The 20,221-nt window shown below is 35.3% G+C and overlaps 1 protein-coding gene across 1 annotated transcript in view; it reads left to right on the plus strand.

The window, feature by feature from the left end:
- The window catches only part of Fstl5 (follistatin like 5), a 288,146-nt gene that overhangs the window by 116,595 nt on the left and 151,330 nt on the right, over positions 1-20,221 (plus strand). The window contains exon 5 of the mRNA XM_050147516.1: positions 1,679-1,799. Within this exon, the coding sequence (XP_050003473.1) occupies positions 1,679-1,799 (121 nt within the window). The remainder of the gene's footprint in view (positions 1-1,678; positions 1,800-20,221) is intronic.

The raw sequence follows: 20,221 nt of genomic DNA on the forward strand, positions 1-20,221 counted from the left end.
TAATACTCACATTCTATAGCAGTCCTTTATAGAAACAGTTATGCCAGAGAACTCTCTGTCCTTCCCAGACTTAAACAGTAAAGATTTAATACTATTGACAAGAACATATTTTAGTTAAAAGTGTAAAGTTCAAGTGAAGGCTTGCAGATAGAATGGCTAGTCAAACATACAGATGGTTCCTTGAGATGCACCAAATGTGGTTGTGGTTCATTTTTCCATATGGTGCTTTTTATTTGTATGATTTAAAATAAAGTTTTAATGAAAATAAATAAATATATTACTGAGGTCCTGTTTAGCAGTTAGTATACCATCATTACCTCACACTGCTTTGTTGGTGTATGTTGATTCCATCTTCAGAGAGAGCCCATTTGTCATTCACACTCCATTTAATCGGGGTCACCACACCTCCAATACTGCAAAGGGTTAAACTATAGATTAAAAGCTCTAGAGGATACTGAGAATGGGACCAACATCTGCCTCTATGACAAAATATGAGTGATGCTGTGTTTTACAAGAAAAAAGACAAAAAAAATACATGCATAGACAAAGCACATAAAAGCTGTTACCTGAAATTCTGCAGGAGACTATTAATGATATGTATTACATAAAGAGAAATTACTTTTTAATGTTCAAGGACTATTTTTAGTGAATTCTACATGGCTGGATTGTGCTTGACTATTTCTAGTGCAATGAATGATGGTGTAATATTTGTTTTTATTTTTAAATTGAGTAATGAGAATTAACTTTAAATAAATTAGACAGCTGTTAAGTGGCTTTGGCAGGACCCAAGTACACTACTGGTGAGTAAAGAGTTTATATTTTCTGAATGCCCTGCATCACTTTTCAAACAACAAACCATTCTGAGGCTGATCTCCAAGCAGTAGGAATTGCTGCCTCTGGATGTGGTAGACTATTAAGGCCTGGGGAATTGTGACCACGGCCATGCCTCTCCACACCATGGATAGGAATGTCTGCTAAATTGTGTCAGCTCCGCTCTCTGACAAGCAATAGCCAAAATCATCAGAGTATAAAAATGTTGAAACTCAGTCTATGGGAGTAGACAGAGTGCGGATGACAATGATGCTTTGCCTCCTCATGCTTGAGTAGACTTGTTTGCCATTGGTGCATTCATTTTGTCTGGCTCCTGGAAACACTCATTTGCTTAATAGTCCTTTTGTGAGCAGGGAGTCTGGCCCAATCTCAAATGACTCATCCCCCCAGCTACGGCAGAGTTTCAGCATAAGGGGGAAATAAAATCTAACTTCATTTTTTGCAAATAATATGAAGAAGGAAGTAGTCACAGCATGTCGCACTTTTTATGACAGGATGGAACCATCTTTTCTTCTCACATGGGTCAATGAGGAACAGAACAAGGTTTTCCTGTGCAGGTGTCTCCCTGAGTTGGTGTAAATATAGCAAATAATACAAGCCAAGTAAGAAATGCGCAGATTCATTAAGTTATACTGTGAAGTTTAAACAAATTCTAAGCCTGTATTTTAATTTCGTCATTATAGCAGTTAAAAATAGTTGTTCAATTACAAAAAAAAAATCTGTCTGTCGTTGATTTACTTTTTACTGTTCTTCAGTTTTAAAGTAATCTATTTTGGAATTGTTACCTATAAATATATTACATAGAAATATTGAGACGAATATAAAGGTTTGCTGTTTTGATTGCCAGGTGATTAAACAGGAGGAGCTGAACAGGGACCGTTCTGACTGTACTCTGTACGATCTGCTCCAATACGAGGACTTCAATGCTGACAAGCACCTGGCTCTTGAGGAGTTCTATAGAGCATTTCGTGAGTACAGCATCAATCTTGATTTCATTTTGCTCTTTTTCTCATGTTGCTTTGTGCAATATGGTCTGTAAGCTTGATCCCAAAGTACAAGCTGTTTCTTAGGAGAAGTGTTATAGCGAAGGGAATTTAAGGTTCTGGCTCCTTGAGAACATATGCAAAACTAGGGGGGTTTACAGTTCTGAAACAGCTCTGTGGCCATGCTCTCTTCCCAGGCATCCTGTTCCACACTGACTTTGGTGTGAGGGCCAGTTTCTAAAGCTCCCTTTGTGGTTGCTCTGGAGGAGGAGCAATACTGACCTGTAGTCACCAGGCATCAAAACCAATTTAATTACTTATGCAGTGACATTTACAACTTCATTGCGAAAGCAAAATGAATTAGCAGACGAGGTTACTGTAAATTCCAGGAGCTATTGAACTTTAGAATGTTTCTTCCTTTCACTGGAATAAAAAACACTATTCTTGCTAGGTGACTCCAGAATAATTTATATTGGTTTGAGTTGCTTAAACGTACCTGAGAAAGATCAACTGCTCTCTATTAAAAAATTAAAATGACTTAGTCAACATAAATTTCATATCAGACTATTCTTTAAAAGTAACTTAAACTGAAGGGACTAGGAAGCCACAACAAAAATAATGAAAGAACTGTGCTCAATAGAAAAATCAAACAAGCAGGTGCTTGCAGAGTCCTGAAGAAGCATACGATTCATTGAACTGAGCAAGTGAAAACAAAACATGACATAGAGAGAGGGACAGTGGACAGAAAGATTGACTCTGCTAAAAAAAATCATATCCACTTAATGTAAAAATATTTGTTTTGAACTAAACTCCTTTCATCTAATAAGTGACTGCTTTGGGAGAGGCTACTTGAAATAATATTTCTTTTGGCTAGAGAGAGGGCTCAGAAGTTAAAACCACCTGATGCTTTTACAAAAAACCTGGGTTCAACTGCCCCCATCTCTGTGAGATGGCTCCATGGAATCCACTAGTTTCTTCTGGCCTTTGCAGCGGCATTCACACAATGGAATACTCACAGAGACACTAGCCATACTTGTATGTTAAAAAAATAGCTGGAGGTTATATATTTGAAGATAAGGTATAATATGTTCTTAAGATTTAATCAAATTGCATATTTTTTATATGGGAAGGGGGAATTTACCAAACAACTCAGTAAGTTGTTTGTCCCTGAAGAGGGCTTTAAAAAGCTAATGTACCTTGCAAAACAAGGAAATGACATAAATGAATCATTGTAAGTTTAGTTAAAGAAGCTGAAACACATAGAGGTTAAGGAGAATTTCTGAGTATACTGTCAAGACGATGTAAACTTGGTTGACATTTTACACCTATCTTCACGCTATATTAGGCATTCTTTTGGACCTTAAGGAGGCAGAAGGAAAGATAAAAATGATCTTTCATTAAGTAAAAATATGTACAAATAATTTAATATAAAACTCCAGCATCTTTCATTTTATAACAGCATACAAGGCAGAAGGATTTAAAAGCAATTTAAAAGAATGATTGGAGATTGTCATTTGTGCTTTGATGGATAAGGTCTTTACAAATAATGTAGCAATGGAACTGCTTAGGTTAAGTAGCTTTAAACTTGAGGAGATGATCAAATGTCAGAGAACAGAAAAATGACGTAATCAAGAAGGCAGGTGCCTAAGATTTGCGAGTATTTAGGAAAAGTAGTCCAGCACTAGTATGTTACATGAGAAGTTCTATTGAATAGATAGATAGACTGTTTTAGCTTTGTTTTGTTTTATTCACTAATTTCATTAATCATCTATCTAATGTGGCAATGGTTAACTATTTTTCATTAGGAGAAAGCATGAACTAAATAAAATGGGTGAAGTAACACTCCACACGAGCTGGAAATAACTGAGTGATCTTCAGTTGACAAAGCATTGAGAAAAGAGTTAAAGGGAAATGTTTGTGTTTGCTGGTGGAGAAACAGTGAGATAGGAAACGAAGATAAGTGTGAGTAGTTTGCTATTGTAAGCCAGCTCATGAGGATTTTATGCAATGACATCAGAATGTGTCAGTAGACAAGAATCTACTTTATTGCTACTTGTTTTTTTCTTGGAAGGATCATCCCATGCCTTGGAATATAATTTGTTGTGGATGTGGAAGTGTATTGTTCTGAGAAGTGACATTTTTACAATCCAAACTCATTAGCCAATAAAACTCAAATGTGATAAAACACCATTAAATGGGTGTGTTCTCACTTTTGTGGGCTCACATGTATTTGCTTTCATATGGAGGCCTGATGTCTACATGGGCTCACGTAGCTTGCTCGGCGGAGCAGCTCTCTCTGCCTTCCATGTGCCAATTACTGTTGAGACACCAGAGCCACCATCATTTATGTACGTGCTGGAGATCTCAATACTGCTCCCATCTTTCCAGATGAGTTTTTGGCTAAGCAGCCCCACTCAGTGCATTTAATGAAACAGTATCTAAAGACACAGAGTAGCAAATAAAATCAAAATATCCAGACCATCCTAAGGACGCAGTCTTAAAGATTTTTATGTTGCCCTTCGATGACTTATAGTACAGTTGTGAGTGAGTAACTGCTTCTTTTAGAGAAAGCCTATGTCAGACACTGATGGTTGCTTAGTTAAGCTCAGTAAGCTTTACTGTTAGTGGGAAATATATGAACTTGGCAAATACATTATCGATCATTCCAAACTTTGGCTTAAATATTTTTACCTTCACAGTTAGTTTAGTAGTAAGAGGAAGCATTTAATTAAATATGTATATACAAACTGGAGTTTGGCTAAATAGCTTTATATAGAGACATTTTATTTATATGAAAATTTAACAAACAAAAATACATTTAAAATACGCACACTAGGTATGAATGTGCTGTCTGGCTTGGCATTTAGGTGATTATATATCACTGATTTCTGTACTTAAAATTTATATACTTTCTTTGAAGAAATGATGTTGGTTCTTGAAAATGTATGGACAACATTATAAAAAAGCTCCAGGCATTTCTTACTATACTTAATAAAGATATATTTTACTGGTAAAGGTCCAGAAATGTTCATGGTTGAGTAGTCGCCCAGAAGGATTAACATATCCATGGTGTCTATCCTGTGACATTTAGCATATCTGGTAATAATAGGTAATCAATCATGCCTTGTGAAATATGCCATTTCAAAAATAGTTTGGTTAAGAATGTAATTCAATCTATTTAAGGGAATAAAAGCTATGGGAATGATTAAAATGGAAATTGTCTAGAACTCTAGATGGAGGAAATAGCTTTTTAAGTGCCACCGGGTTATTTCTGCATATAGATGGATCAGTAGTATCATTATAAGAATATGTATCATTGCAATTTACATACATCAGAATATTAGGTGTTAGAGACATACAGTCAGAGAACATCACCTAAAATAGAGAAGAGAAAGGAGATACAAGGAATGTGAGTTGAGCATCAAAGGCAATTCATCTGTAGAGTAGGAGGTACCCAGATTTCTATAATTGAGACAGCTTTGAATCAGCAGTCTGAAAAGATTTAGATGGCCCAACTCTTCACTTTGAATCAAATCCATGTTGTGAATTCATTAAAGTTAATGACAAATGTTGAATAGAAATCATCATTAAAACAAATAGATGTAAGAGGGCTTTGATAAAGAAGAAAGAATTTTACTAAGGAAAATGTTTGCATTTGCATTTAATTTCCCAGCTGTGTTTTAGTAGCTTTGAGAAAATGAAAATAAAGTAATATTAACATTTCTGGGAACTAATCCCAGACATCCACATACTCCTTAAGGCAAGGAAATAGAAGCTAGTCATGTCATTAGGAAGAGAAGTGAAATGAAAAAGAAATACATTTAAAAAGTCTTTTCATTTATATTTGCATCTATATTATACATAAAAGAAAGACACTATCTCTGCATAATTATAATGTAATTTGCTTGATATCCTTTGTGTCTTTTTAAAAACGAAATTACTTTGACCCCCGGTTCATCCTTCAAATCATACCTGGTTATGATCTTTCTTATAGAGCTTTGCAACTAATATAACATTCACTATCTCTTCTAGAGTCTTTGTTAAAAGATAAACACACACATATGAGAGAGAAAAAGAGAAAAAGGAAGAAGTATTTTTATTAAATTTCTTTATTACCATGAATAGTATGCCTAGATGTAAAGACTATTTTTCTCCCTCACTTCTTTTTTTTCTGACATAATTGAACTACTTCTAACTTATGAGGTCAAAGTTTGCAAAATATGAACCAATACTTCACTGGAGTAACTCAGAGAGAATTTGGGAAACTGGAAGAAACCAGTTTGGGGAGTATGAAACCATCATTTCCTCTTGAAGTCTGAGCAGTTTAATTTTTTGAAATTAATTTTTTGATTAACTATCTTTATAGACTGACATTCAAGATGCTGTACTGTTTAATATGTGCAAGTTTATGAGTTTTGAGATGAGTATGCACTCAGAATGAAGAACATGATGGATTTCATGAGTATCTCCAATATAACTGAATATTTTCCCAGATTCCTTCTTAGTAATTTCATTGGCTAATTAATAAAAATTCATCCAGAAAAGCATTATAATTGCCTAGTATCCCAGTCACTAAAGAGAGTGAGATAGGAAAACACAATCACACTATGAATTTAAGAGTAAACTAAAGGATTATAGGGGTACTTCACTCAGATGCTCACTGACTTAAATATGATTTTAAAATTGCTAATAAAATAACTTTGTGGTAGAACTATTTCTGTGATGCAAAGGGCCATATGATGAACCCCAACATTAAAAAAAATATATCCCAGACAATTAAAATGAGCTAAGAATCTATACTTTTGTATTTTTTAAAACCCAGAATCTCAAAGTATTTTTTATATACATCCAATCTCTTCAGAATTGAGAAGGCTGATTTATTCTATACAGATGAATAAGGAGGTGACTTTAGCTAATCTTTGGAGGAGCTCTCTAAGGCACAGTAGTGTCAGGCTAGAGTCATCCCAGCGGAGGAAGCTGTGGCTGGGACTTTCTATATACACAATCAATGCACTCACTCAGATCACTCTGCGCATCAAGTGGGGAAGGCTTTGCTATTAACCATGGATCCGAGACTTCGGTGTGATTGATAGGACTGCATGTTCCAATGCCAAGAGAACATATTCACCCAGAATATTATCTGCCTTTACTCATTCACTCGGTATTTCCTCCACTTCCCACATCCTGCCTTCTCCCACTTTCCAGATGTTTTGTACTTTGCTTAAAAAAAAAAAAAACTAATACAATTATAGGTTGCAAAGTCTTTCATATCACTTGTTGACTCTTCATGGGAGGCCTCACCCTCTCTGAGGAGTGGATGGGGAGAGAAGATGTGGGGAGTGGGAGGATGGGAGGAAGAGGGAATGGAATTGATATGTAGAATAAGATTGTTTTAAATATAAAGAAAAGAGTACATGTTACAATGTTGAAGGCCCAGTCTCACTGTGTTGTGAGTTCTTCCCTACATCTCTTCGATCAAAATTCACTCTCTTTCTGTCTCTTATTAGAAAACAAACAGGCTTGCAAGGGATAATAATAAAATTAAAAAAAGAATATAGTAAGATAAAACAAAAACCAACACGTTGGAATTGAACACAACACACAGAAGAAAAAGAGACATTTGCAATATGGCTAACTGCATGCTGGGTACTTTATAGGGAGTATCAGGCAGGGAGTGATTTGTCTCGCATGACTCAAACATCAACCTAAGTTCCTTCTTCTGCTTTTGGGCAGCCTTCTACTTCTGAAAATCGAAATTATTCTTGATGCTTCTGTAATTTTGGCTATTTTAGATTCTTTTCCCAAGTGGGATCATGTTATACTTACCCTTCTGTGTCTGTTTATCTTGCTTAGCATAAAGCTCTTCAGTGTCATCCATGTTGTTGGAAATACCAGGATTCTCTTTTGTTATGAGCGACTTATAACTCTCAGTGGAAAGAAAGTTGTTGACAGTCCATCTGTCCTGAAGATGTTTGACAGTGTGGAGCTTTTTACCTCTTTGGGAACTTAGTTCCCAAATAAAACTTGAAATTCTTTGAAATAATTTTTTTCATTGAAATATTTCTTTTCCTTTTACAAACAATAGTAAGCAGCATGATGCATCTAGCTATGGATGGGTACACAATGCATACTCATTAAATATGCAGTGTCTTAGGTTAAAGGATTTTGTGAGTTCAAGCTTTCTAAACCTTATATTCTACAGTAAACAGATAAATAAAAGATTAATGCAATCTTATTTCAGAGAATAATATATATGCTTTCATTGGAATAATTAATAAGTTTTGAGATGCATTGTTATTTTGTGAAAGCTGTGAATTGGAAATTGAGAAAGCAATAAGAAATTGAGAATTATGCCCTTGTTAAGAGATTTTGTAATTGCAAGACATATTCAGTAAAATTATTTATGTCTTATTGATATTAAAATGTATAAAATGCTGCATACATTTAAAAATCCATGCATATATGTAGAAAAACAACATAAATTAGAGTGTACTTCACAGAATTTCAATATGATTTTAAGTATTCTTTCCCTATTTTAAGTAGACTTTTTTACTCCTTTTGCACATAAAAATGTCTATTTAGTAAATCAAACCTAAAAATAACTGGTAGTTAAAAATAAAAGTTTTTTGCTTACATATATAAACTGTCATTATTTTGAGGAACAAGTGTATCTTTTCTTTAATCAATTTCTTGAATTTCAAACTGCATGTTGAGCCATTTATCCCCTTCTTTTGGTTCACTTTGTCTCACTTTCAATTTAACTCTAGATTTTCATTTCTCTTTATCGATTTCCAGACTTTCTCATTGAGTTGCTTCTATTTTTCTTTATTGCTCTCAATATAACAAGATAGAATTTTACAGATGTGCTGGAGTAAACATCTCCTGGAAGTTGCTTTCACAGAATGTCTACTGAGCTGACATGTGTTTTCAGAGACATCTATTTCATTGAATACAATTTGGTGGTAGTGGTGGTGGAATTCTATGACAAATGAAGGTTAGTAAATATGGAGAAATTTACCATTTCAGATAGTTCCCTCCTCACTCCATTGGTTGTCCACACTACTGCCATGACTTGGTGATGCAGGTTAAAGAGGACGACAAATCAGATGGACTGGGATTGTGTTGATGCATCTGCTGGGTTTTATAAAGAGTCTGACTCATAATTTTTCAAGTATTACTATATCACATTCCTTTGGAAAACAATTACTGTTTTACAAAAGTCAAATGTGCACTGAAACAGGGAGAGCCATAAATTAATATTTGTCATGAAAATTCACATGAAGCCTTTTTTGTGAAATATGAGAAAGCAAGTCCAGCAGATGTTAAAATGATTATTATGCACAGACACCTATAATCCATACAATAAATTTATAGTCATGTTAGTACACATAAGTTGTCTGAAGAAAATGTCACATGGTTATTGACTTATCGAAAGATGATGACTGCCTTCCAGAGACTTGATGTCAGAGATTGATAATGATCAGTTTGTTCCTCAGAAGCCCTTCTTCGTCACTTGCACAGGGCTGTGCAGCTGCAGATTTAGGGTTCTTATACATGCTCATCCCTCTGTGATTATCCACCTTGTCTTTTTTCTTTTGGCCCCAGGTATCTAGTCCCTCACCACCATCTAAATTAGATTGGAGCCCACTCTAATGATGTCACTTGAACTTTTCGGTTTCTCTAATATTTTAAACCATCTCTTTGAAGACCCTGTTTCTTACCGTAGTCATTGTCTGTTGTACTGAAGGACTGAGATTTTAACAAATGGATTTTGAGAACATCTAATTTTATCAATAACAAGTAACATGTAAAAAAAAGGAATATACCATTACAATAGGCTTAAGTGAAATGACTACACACATTATTATAACACTTCAATCAATATTAAGAAAGTATTTGACAAAGCCAACCAGTTTTTTTATTTTAAAATATTTATTAAACTACAGATAGATGTAATCTCCTCAGTATACCAACAGTATTCATTGAAATAATATAGTTCACATCAAAACATGTTTACATCTTAGTCCCACTGTAAGGAAGGTGCACATGAAGGCAAAGAAGAACTAAACAGCTGGTCACCTGTATATGATATTTGAGTAATGCACAGAAAGTTATGCAGCTGATTAACAAATTAAATATAGTTACAGAAGAAAAACTATGTCACATAATGTGAAGTTTTGTACTTTATAGTGGGCAATCTATTGTAACCCACCTAATATGAAAACTGAGGGCAATCCCTATCGAGCTTTTAATTCTTTATGCTTACATTAATTATCAACATTTTACTAACAACAAGAACAAAATTAAAAATAGAAATGAATTTGAAAACCTATACACTTTATTTTCAATTTGAAAACCTATACATTTTATTTTCAAAACTACAAAATTATAACAGTCAAAAATTGTGGCATTGTCCCAAGATCAACTTCTAGACAAATACATTATACATTAGGAATAATATTTGTTTTAATTGTAAATAAAGAATTAGGAAATTTTGATTAGAAGAAAGTATGTGTGTTGTGGAATTAACAAAAGGTCATACAGCCCAAAGAAAAATAGCCAATGATTTGAATAGACATCCAAAAGAGAAATGCAAGTGTAACAAGCACCTGAAAGCTAGTTAAGTATCATTCATTTTGTAAAGAGGTTCAATTCAAATTCCAAATTCTGTAGCACTGTGCACCTGCTGTGATTGCTGCAGTCAAAAATAGAAAATAATTTGGCAAGCCTGCACCGACACAGCAGCTCCAGTATTTCGCTAGTGGCAAAGTGTACTAGATCATCTGGTGAAGAAACGTTGGGGGCTCCTTGAAACCTTCAGCCATTACCATATGGCCAGCAACTCCATGCTTTATATATTCCTTAGGAATTAAGAAAAAACTCCAAAAGTACTTGTTCTTTAAAGTTTATAACAGTCCCATCAAAAGTGGTAAGAATGTACAAGTGCTCAAAGTTTTCACCTAAAATTGAGTACACAATGCATCTCCAGCATATAGATGCAATATGAGCGTTATCCAACTATCTATGTATGAACTGAAAATTTAAGCTATAATTTCGGTAAATTTTATAAAACATGTGATCAGAAAAACAATGACAAAGAGATGATGAATGTACACGCTTTTGATCAGGTTTTGATCAGGACTGAGAAAGTTGATGAGTGTCCCCTGGGTGCATGAGCGGTAGGATTAGGGTTGAATGCTTAGTAGAAACGTCTTATTAAGTCATCACAAGGTTGGGAACTACAGACAGGTTGGTTTGTACAATATGTGAAAGCATGAAATGCAATGCATTGAACACTTTAAAATCACAAACTTTATCAGAGGTGACATTTAATTTTTTCTGGTTTGATTGAATTTATTTATTTTTTAATTTATTTTATTTTGCATGCCAACCACAGTTTCCTCTGCTTTTTCTCCTCCTGTTCCCTACCCCTATCTCCTCCCCCACATCCGTTCTTCCTTCATCTCCATTCAGAAGGGGTAAGACATCTCTTGGGCAACCAACAAGGCATGGCAGCATCAAGCTTGTCCCCCTGCATCAAGGTTGAACCAGGCATCTCACCATAGGGAATTGATTCCAAAGAGCTAGGTCATGCATCTGTGCCAGGTCCTGGTCCCACTGATAGGGGCCCCACAAAAGTCCAAGATACACAACTGTCACCCAGATGCAGAGGACGTAAGTAGTTCCCATACCAGCTCCCTAGCTGTCTGTCCAGAGTCGGTGAGCTCCCACTACCAAGGTCAGCTGTCTCTGTGGGTTTCCAGAGGGTATGGATAATTGGGAACATGAGAAATCAGGATGGTTGAGTTGGGGGCATAATGGAGGGAGAGAGTAATGAGATAGACACCTTGATAGAGTGGGCCATTACAGTGTTAGGAAGAAACCTGGTCCGAGGAGTAGGAATCCCCAAGGTTGACCCCAGCTAAGACTGCTAGCACAGTGGAGAGGTGCCGAAACTGGCCTTTTCCTGTAGTCGGATTGATGACTGCCCTAATTGTCACCATAGAGCCTTCATCCAGTGCCTGATGGAAACAGATGCAGAGATCCACAGCCAAACATTGATCCGAGCTCAAGGAGTTCACTTGAAGAGAGGGAGGAGGGATTACATGATTTTTTTTTTATTTACAAAGTTTTCATAAAATAATGCTTTTGTATAAAACTTGCAGGATGTCTATTCTAGCATTTCTTACTATATAAAACTGAAAATGAGAGTGTATGGAATTCAATTTAAATACATTTCATGTAAATAAACACAAAACATTATTTTAGTATATGATTGAAGTGATAATGACCCATTCATATAGTTTTGGTAATGCTGATTGACTCAGATGCGTTTTAAATCACAGGATAACACAAGTCAAACTAGGCCCATTTCAAATTGTTTTTGCCTGTTCTGAAATGAATTTAGACACTCAGAGCAGAGTCTATGGAACTTTGCAAAGTCATTGTATTATAAACAACAGTTTTCTCTACAGACTATATTGTGTGAGGAAACTTTTACACATGGAATGGGGAATTCAGTATTTTTACTGTGGAAAAATAACAAGAATTTTCTCAGGCAAACAATTTTATTTCTGCTAAAAGTAATTCCATTTTTTGCCCACTATATTGATATATAAAACAGTAATATACCCTATGGTGTGAACAGAGTGTCCATAGATATGTGTAGTGATAAAAGCTCCCCCATAAAAAAATAGCCAAGTGCTTCTTGTGGCTCTTTGGGATCCTATTCTCTTTGTATGTATACCTTGCTCAGCCTAGATATAGTAGGCAGGTTTTTGGACCTTCCACAGAGCAAAGTGCCCTACCCTCTGTTAGGATTAGAGCGGGGTGGGGTGGGAGGGTCTGTGGAATGAATGGGAAGCGAGGAAGGAGTGGGAATTTGGATTGCTATTTTTTTTAAAAAAATATAAAATCAAAAGAAATGAATACTTCATGCCTTTATTTGTATATTTTTAAATTAATTGGACACATTAGGACTAAAGATATAGAGTTTTATTGGTCAATTGTTATTTGATAATGATGTAACTGCAATCTACACAAGGATCACCTACTGAAGAATGGCTAGCCTCTCAAGGGTCTTTGGATCCCTGCAGGATACTGACTCTCCATAGAAGTCAACAATTGCTAGTAGTTTCTCAGAAAGGAGTGGCCTTTCCTATCTAAACCAAGTTTTTGTCTGTCTTAGTCTTGTTCAGTTCTTGCTCACTCAGTCATAATACTTTGAGTTCATGTGTAAACTTCTGAACATTCTCCTAAGTTTTCTAATTTATCTGAGACATTGTAATAACTTATCCAGAGTATGCCAGCTCATCAGAAAGCAAATACTTGCAAGAGAAAACATTTTATGCTACTGTTTCTCATTCTGGAGAAAATCAAGTAATCCCATCTCCAAAATTAATGTAGATACAATCATACTAGAATGTTTAAAATAAGATTACTGGGCCGGGCGGTGGTGGCGCACGCCTTTAATCCCAGCACTCGGGAGGCAGAAGCAGGCGGATCTCTGTGAGTTCGAGACGAGCCTGGTCTACAAGAGCTAGTTCAGGACAGGCTCCAAAACCACAGAGAAACCCTGTCTCGAAAAACCAAAAAAAAAAAAAAAAAAAAAAAAAAATAAGATTACTGTTACTTAGTGAACCAACTTTGCAACACATTCATGCATCTTAAAACATTAACTTTGACCTTTAAGTTAAGATGAATCAATATGAGGCAAACTTAAGATCACAGGAATGCACTTTATTGTGTTATGTTTATTATCCTTAGAAAATATTTACTAATAGATGCGTAGTTCAAACAGCACAGTAGTTGAAATCATAAAAAATAATTTAGTTTTTTTTTTTTTCGAGAAAATTTTAGCTCTTTCCGGGATCTGGCCTGAGCAGATCTGCTGTGGCTGTATTCTAATCACCACCGGTACTCACTCATCAGTACCAATGACACACTGCTTGGGAAATAAAACATAACTTTGCACCTAATATCAGAACTGAGGACTAGTATAAAGTTGGAATTCCAAAGCACTAGGTAATTAATCTGAAATTTAAGTTGCATTATTAGCATCATTTCCACAAATAAATACTTATGTGAAGACAGTTTTTAAAAGTTAAATGGAATTATATCTAAATATCTTTTGAATAATCATGAAGAAGTTATATCTAATGTCTTGAAATTAAATTTCATTCAAGGACAATAATAAGATGGGATTTGGAATAAGAGCATATTTTATTCCCAGTATAATGTCGTTTCTATTTTCTGGAATATAAACTCAGTGAGAGCAATGCCTTTTTAATTTTAAAAGCAGTTCTTCATACCAGAAAAGAATATGTGTCATAGTTTATGCTCAGAAAATATTATGAAAATTTACAGGAAGGGTGGTTCATTCTTTTAATTCCTAAAGTCAGGAAATTTAATTTTTTAATTTCTGCTGTTTAGCATACTGCTTTTGTTGTGTCATTGTTTTTCGTTGTCTTTTTTTCTTTTCTTTTCTCATGCTGGAGGAATGGGGAAAAAGATCATTCACAGCATTGTTCTGTTTTGTTTTTTGTTTTTGCTGAGGAAAAAACAAGAGAGATGATTTATAATTAGGTCCTTCACTCTTTGTACTAACAGTCATATTTAAGCCTTTAATTAAATTAATTCCTATTTAGGTAAATTTTGTCACTGGTACTTTAAAATGTATATAATATAACCCTACCATTTATTTGATTAATATATAAATTAAATGATAACGAATATAAATTGTATTAAATGTGTATAAACTCTGTCATCACTCTATGTATTAAGTCAGTTTTGCCTTATGACCTTAGTTAATTTCTTATAGTTTTCTTTAATTTTAAAATTTGATGTTCATTGGTTTTTAAAATGACAAATATAAATTAGTAGCATGCAGCTTGATGTCCTGAAATTTCAGAGCATGGGAATGGCCAACTTTAAGAGTACCACTTAGTTTTGGCTATCTACTTAGCACAACTTAGTGGCACCTGAGAATGAAGGTTCAATTGTGGGGTGCCCAGATCAGCCTGCACTGTGCACATGTATGTGGGTGATCTTCATGATTGTTAATGGACACAGGAGAGTCCAGCCCTCTGAGGGTCGTCATTCCCTGGTGCTAGGCTAGGTAAGAAAGCTTGCTAATCATGAGCCCTAGTCAACCAGCAAGCCATGTTCTAGGATTCCTGCTTCAACTTCCTTCTTTGCTGCAGTGATGACTCTAACCTCTAGGTAATAATAATTTTTTTTCATCCCTGAATTTTTTTGGTCAGCACTTTATCTCACAATAACAAAATAAAACTAGGAATGCTAATTTACATATTTATCTTTGTGATCACATTGGAGAAAAATTATCAGAAAATACATTTCAGGTAAATAGGAAAAGTACAAAAGTTCATTGAAAAATATCAGTGGACAGTTGAAAATCACATGAGAGAATATTGAATTAAAACCTGTTGATTCGTAGTAAATTTTAAGAAGCAGCTGTCTCTGACCATTATCCATAAATCTCCAATGCTTCAACATGATCTAGTGTTCAGTATTTCTCTTCCTGACAGCTTTAAACCGAATTTCTCCTCTATTGTGTTCCCATAGCACTGGTAGTTTCATCAATAGGACCAATGATACTTTTTAATTTATTATATGACAGATAACAAGCAAATAGCCAGTAGGACAGTAAAAGAGTGCTTTGAATAAAGCAGCATAGTCTCAATTGAGAGTTGATTCTATGTTCTGCATTACCCTGGGATGCAATATTTTAGCAATTTAATTATATTTTTCTTTCTTTGGTTCTTCTCTATCCTTTTGTGTCTCTTTCTTGTGCCTTTCTGTCTTTCTTTGTGAATCTTCAACCTCTTCTGAGCAATCCCCCAATATTTCATACTTTAGTCACTTGATAACATATACTAAATAAAGTTTATATTAGTTTGCACATTTCTTAAAGAAATAACTTCAAGAGCTAGTTGCAAGACTGGCTCCAAAGCCACAGAGAAACCCTGTCTCATAAAACAAACAAACAAGCAAACAAACAAACAAACATATCTTCTGTAATTCAAGGAGCATCTCTAATTTTATTATCAAACCATATATGTTGGTTTTATACAAATCCTCTGTGTTGAGGTAGATTTTCAATTTTGAAGTAATTTTCAGTAATCAAATATTTTGTGAAGTGAAGGGAGTTAGGCATTAAATTGATTTAGAGTGAAAATATTACTATTTTAATTAACCACCAAACCAATTACAATAATTCTATGGTAGTTCTATCTTGATCTATTTTGCTAAAAAGTATTTAATTATTTAATATTAAAAATAGTTAATATCTGTAACAAGAATGACAAATCTATAAATATTTTATAACAACACTGATCTGTTCAAAGAAAAGCAAGTGTTGTCTCAAATTCTGTATGCTTTTAAATGTGACATATTTTTTGTACTTTCTGAAACAGAGAATTCTGTCTATTTTAAACAACAAACTGATCATGCAATAATGTTGGGACTAGTTAGAATGATGGTGTTTGCTTGCTAATTGACCAAATTAAAAACTTCCACCCATGTATTGCTTTTGAGACTTCATTATTAACCTATTCCAACAAGATATCTTTAATACAGCTCCAAATTCTAGGCAAAGAAAGCAAGAACATATAATTAACCCCTCAGAATTAAAATTCAGAGTAATGCAAAAAGGCAGTTTTCCCTTGCTTAAGGTGGCTAGCTGGTTGCAATTATATCATTCCCCACTGCTGATACAGATAATGTGCCACACAGCAAGGGTGAACCTCATAAGCCATAATATAATCATGCAATGTAATCCAAGTGCATCCATTTAAACAGTAACTTTCACCAAGTCCATTCACATTAATCATTTATATACATATCTAGTAACAACTTTTAAAGGTTTTCTATGAGATAGCATCTCATTAGAATAACTTAGAGACTGATTTCAGTTTGCATTTTGAGATGTTACTTTAAAACTCATTTACACTTTTAAGCAACAAGCTATATCTGATTGTATAACAGAAAGTTACAACTTATTATATAATTTGAATGCTAATAATTTTACTTCTCAGGAATTAATACATCCAATTTCATGCTTCAGTGGTAATACAGTTAATCCCTGTTTCTAAAAGTGAAAATTTTGATAAAAAAAGAAAATGGATAATATAAAATATTTCTCTGCAGCTGTGTGACTCGTGTTTCATGCTCATGAGAGCCACAAGGGTTCACTGAGAGTTGTGCCATGTTCCTGGTAACTATTTAACACAAATCAATGGCCAACATATGAGCTAGATTTTTATTAAATTGGTAATAATGGAACACTGGAGAAACGTTTTGCCCTCCATTTATTAGATTCTTATTTTCAGAATTAGTCAAATACCAATTACTGAAATTATTAATTGATTTGTTTTTAGTGAACATGATGACATTTTCATAACAAATTCAAAGATAAAATATTTGCTTAGATTGATGAAATTTCTAAAGGGGAACTCCTACGTCGTGAGATATAGTTCCATCTACATTTTTGAACTGCTAAAAATATTTATGTTTAGTGTGCATGTACGTACATACGTGTACATGATGCATGAGCTCGAGTAACATATTTCATAGCATAGAGGCCAGATGTCTAGTTCCTGGGACTGAACTCGGGTTGCTCTGCTTCAGTGGTGAAGAGTTTTACCTATTGAGCCATCTCTGTTTCCATATCTGAATTTTTTTACAGTACGTTTATATTTCAAAGATTAAATTAAGTATTCATTAGTTATTTCTTCTAGACATTACTAAAGTGTTATGAGACATCTATATAGATATATTTAAAGTCATGTGTACTTCTGAAATGAGTATCTATAAATACTAATGGCCTCTACCCCTATGTGTATATAGACAAAAATTTTCGTAAACGCCTGACATAAAAACTGTCCTTATTTTGTGGAAATTATTGCCAGCCTATAAAGGTAAAAATAACTGTGGACATATGTATTTCTCTGTGTCCTGGAAGTTTCTAGAGTTATGGGACATAGATGAATGTTCCTGGTTTCTCAATGGTTTCTTTGTAAACTTCCTCTGAAGCACAAATAGAATGAGTGAAGAAAATGAGGGAAAAAAATGGTAAGTTTTGAGAAACAGAACATATTTACTTACTGCCAATAGAAGTGGCCCAGCAGATGAAATAAACCATAGGACGCTGTGGTGAGATGCCTATGAACTGTGGTCATCAGGACAGCAGACTGCGCTACACTAAAAGGCTTCCAGGGTACTTACTGCTGTGGCTGGCGAGTGTGCAAGTGCTGTTGGGGAACTGTAAGAAACCACTGAGCATATCGAGTCACTTTTGTTTGCCATTCATTGCTGTTGGATGATCACTGGGGAAGGACTGCTGCCATCCAATGCAGAAAATGCAGGCACCATTGCCCTCTGTGACTGAATTTCACAGAATGCCATGGGATCACCTGAGAAAAATATCCCAGGATGACAAAACTATCCAGAGCCAGTGATGTTGCTCTCTTGTACAGTACTTGTTTGGTGTATGTGAAACCCTGGAATGGATTGAAACAGCTTCAAATAATTTAGTTAATTAATACCAAATAACAATAATAAAAGTGTCAAAAGATAAGATCCTTCGATCTCAAAGTTGTCTCAAAGGTTGACAGTGGCATGTTTTCTAAAGTAAAAATGTCCTAGGTGTTAGCTGAGGCCTAGAATTAGGAATGAAACTGTCTGCAGGCCTGGAGTTTACTGAGGACATCTTATTCAGATCGTGATCCTTCTGAGTTCTAGCAAGTGGCCACAGAAAGTGAGGAGGTTTTTCCTTTAGAAGTATTCTGTTGAAACTTTGGTGGGTAAGCGTATATTTAAATTAAAATGAGCCCTATTAACATGTGAATACTCTTTAGCAGACCCATCCATGTTCCCAGTCTCAGATTAGTAGTATGAATGATCTGCATGGAATAATTAACATTTCTTTTTCTGTAGGGTTGAGAATGTTGCCTGAAAAATAGTATTGTGACAGGGTATGAAGACGAGAGAAGAAAGGATCATTGCCCCGTACATCAGACATAGAAAAGATGAGAATGCTGGGCAATCATTGCCAAGTGGCAAACTCTCCCTTCTTGTTCGCTGAGTGGTGAGGGGTGCAGCAGCTGTCCATGCTGTGTAGCAGCTGCTGCCTGGTGGCTGGGAAGTGTGGTTTGTGAATTCACCCACACATGCATATGCATAATCTTCTTGTCCTCTCTAGGTAGCTCAGTGTATTGTTTCGGTCATAAAGAATGGTCAGAATCGAATGGAACCTACTTAAATAAACACAGATGAATAGGAACTGTTCACTAAACGGGCTGCATCTGCTCCAGGGAGTACTTACTCTTGGCTTTGCATATGTTTATCTGTTGCTCCTTTAGCTCAAGCAGTCACAGATGAGAAGGAAATCCAGAGTGGATCGTAGGGCAGGAAAACAGCTTCCTAGGCCAGAATTAATTGGTCTTTAGGCCTGGTTTACCAACCATAGTTGGAATATTTGCTGAAATGAAAAAGCCACTAAAAAACAAAAAAAAAGAATTTTTAATAATTCAAAAAACCCTCAATCCTTCTGCAAATGTTATGGCTGCACACATGCACTGATGTACATAGAAAAAAAGTTTGCAGAGAGCCTAGAATTTGTCACATGTACCCTTTCATAAGACCCTTGAAAGTGAAAAAGAAAGAGCTCAGATCCTAGTGTTGAAAGATCAGATCACCAGTAGATCGGTTTTACCACCTGGGAATCATCCAGTCCCTTTACTGCGTTTCTGTTCACCAACCCTTTGAAGCCTTGGGTCTGTGTACCCCGAGGAGATTCCCAGAGTCACCGCCAATGCTTGTGACTAATCATGATTCTTTCCCACTGTCAGTAAAGGATGTGACGCTCCAGTATAAACTTGGCACTTTGATTAGCTCAGTCAACCCTCAATAGCCTAATTTATTCTGGTTGAAGTGTTAAATTTATTTCATCATTTGCATCGGTGAGGCCCATCTTTGGATCCAGGGAGGAGGGGCCAGAAATGAGTGGGCTGCTCTTGGTTCCCAGGGCCTTCACATCAATTTTCTATAAACTCTCAAATAGACATACTCTGTTTGGCTGCCTATGAAAGCCAATGCTCTGATCTCATGTCCAGTTTCTCAGTATTGAAGTGAACCACTAGGCAGAGAGCAATCTTGTAACAGAAGTCTTTTAATTAGACAACAACATAAAAGGCATTGCACAACTTGATATAAGAAAATGTTGTCTCACCACATGAAAGAAACAAAGTGTGTCTGCTTGCCTGTAATTAAAACAAAGAGAGTAAAGGAGAGAAAGAGGGAGGGAGGGAGAGAGAAAGAGAGGGGGGAGAGAGAGAAAGCAAAGAAAGAAGGAAAATGAATTTCAGGAATGAACACAGACAGGATCA

Source organism: Alexandromys fortis, unplaced genomic scaffold (assembly GCF_014885135.2).
Source record: "Alexandromys fortis isolate MF-2015 unplaced genomic scaffold, M_Fortis_MF-2015_v1.1 scaffold_53, whole genome shotgun sequence".
Classification (NCBI taxonomy): Eukaryota; Metazoa; Chordata; class Mammalia; order Rodentia; family Cricetidae; genus Alexandromys; species Alexandromys fortis.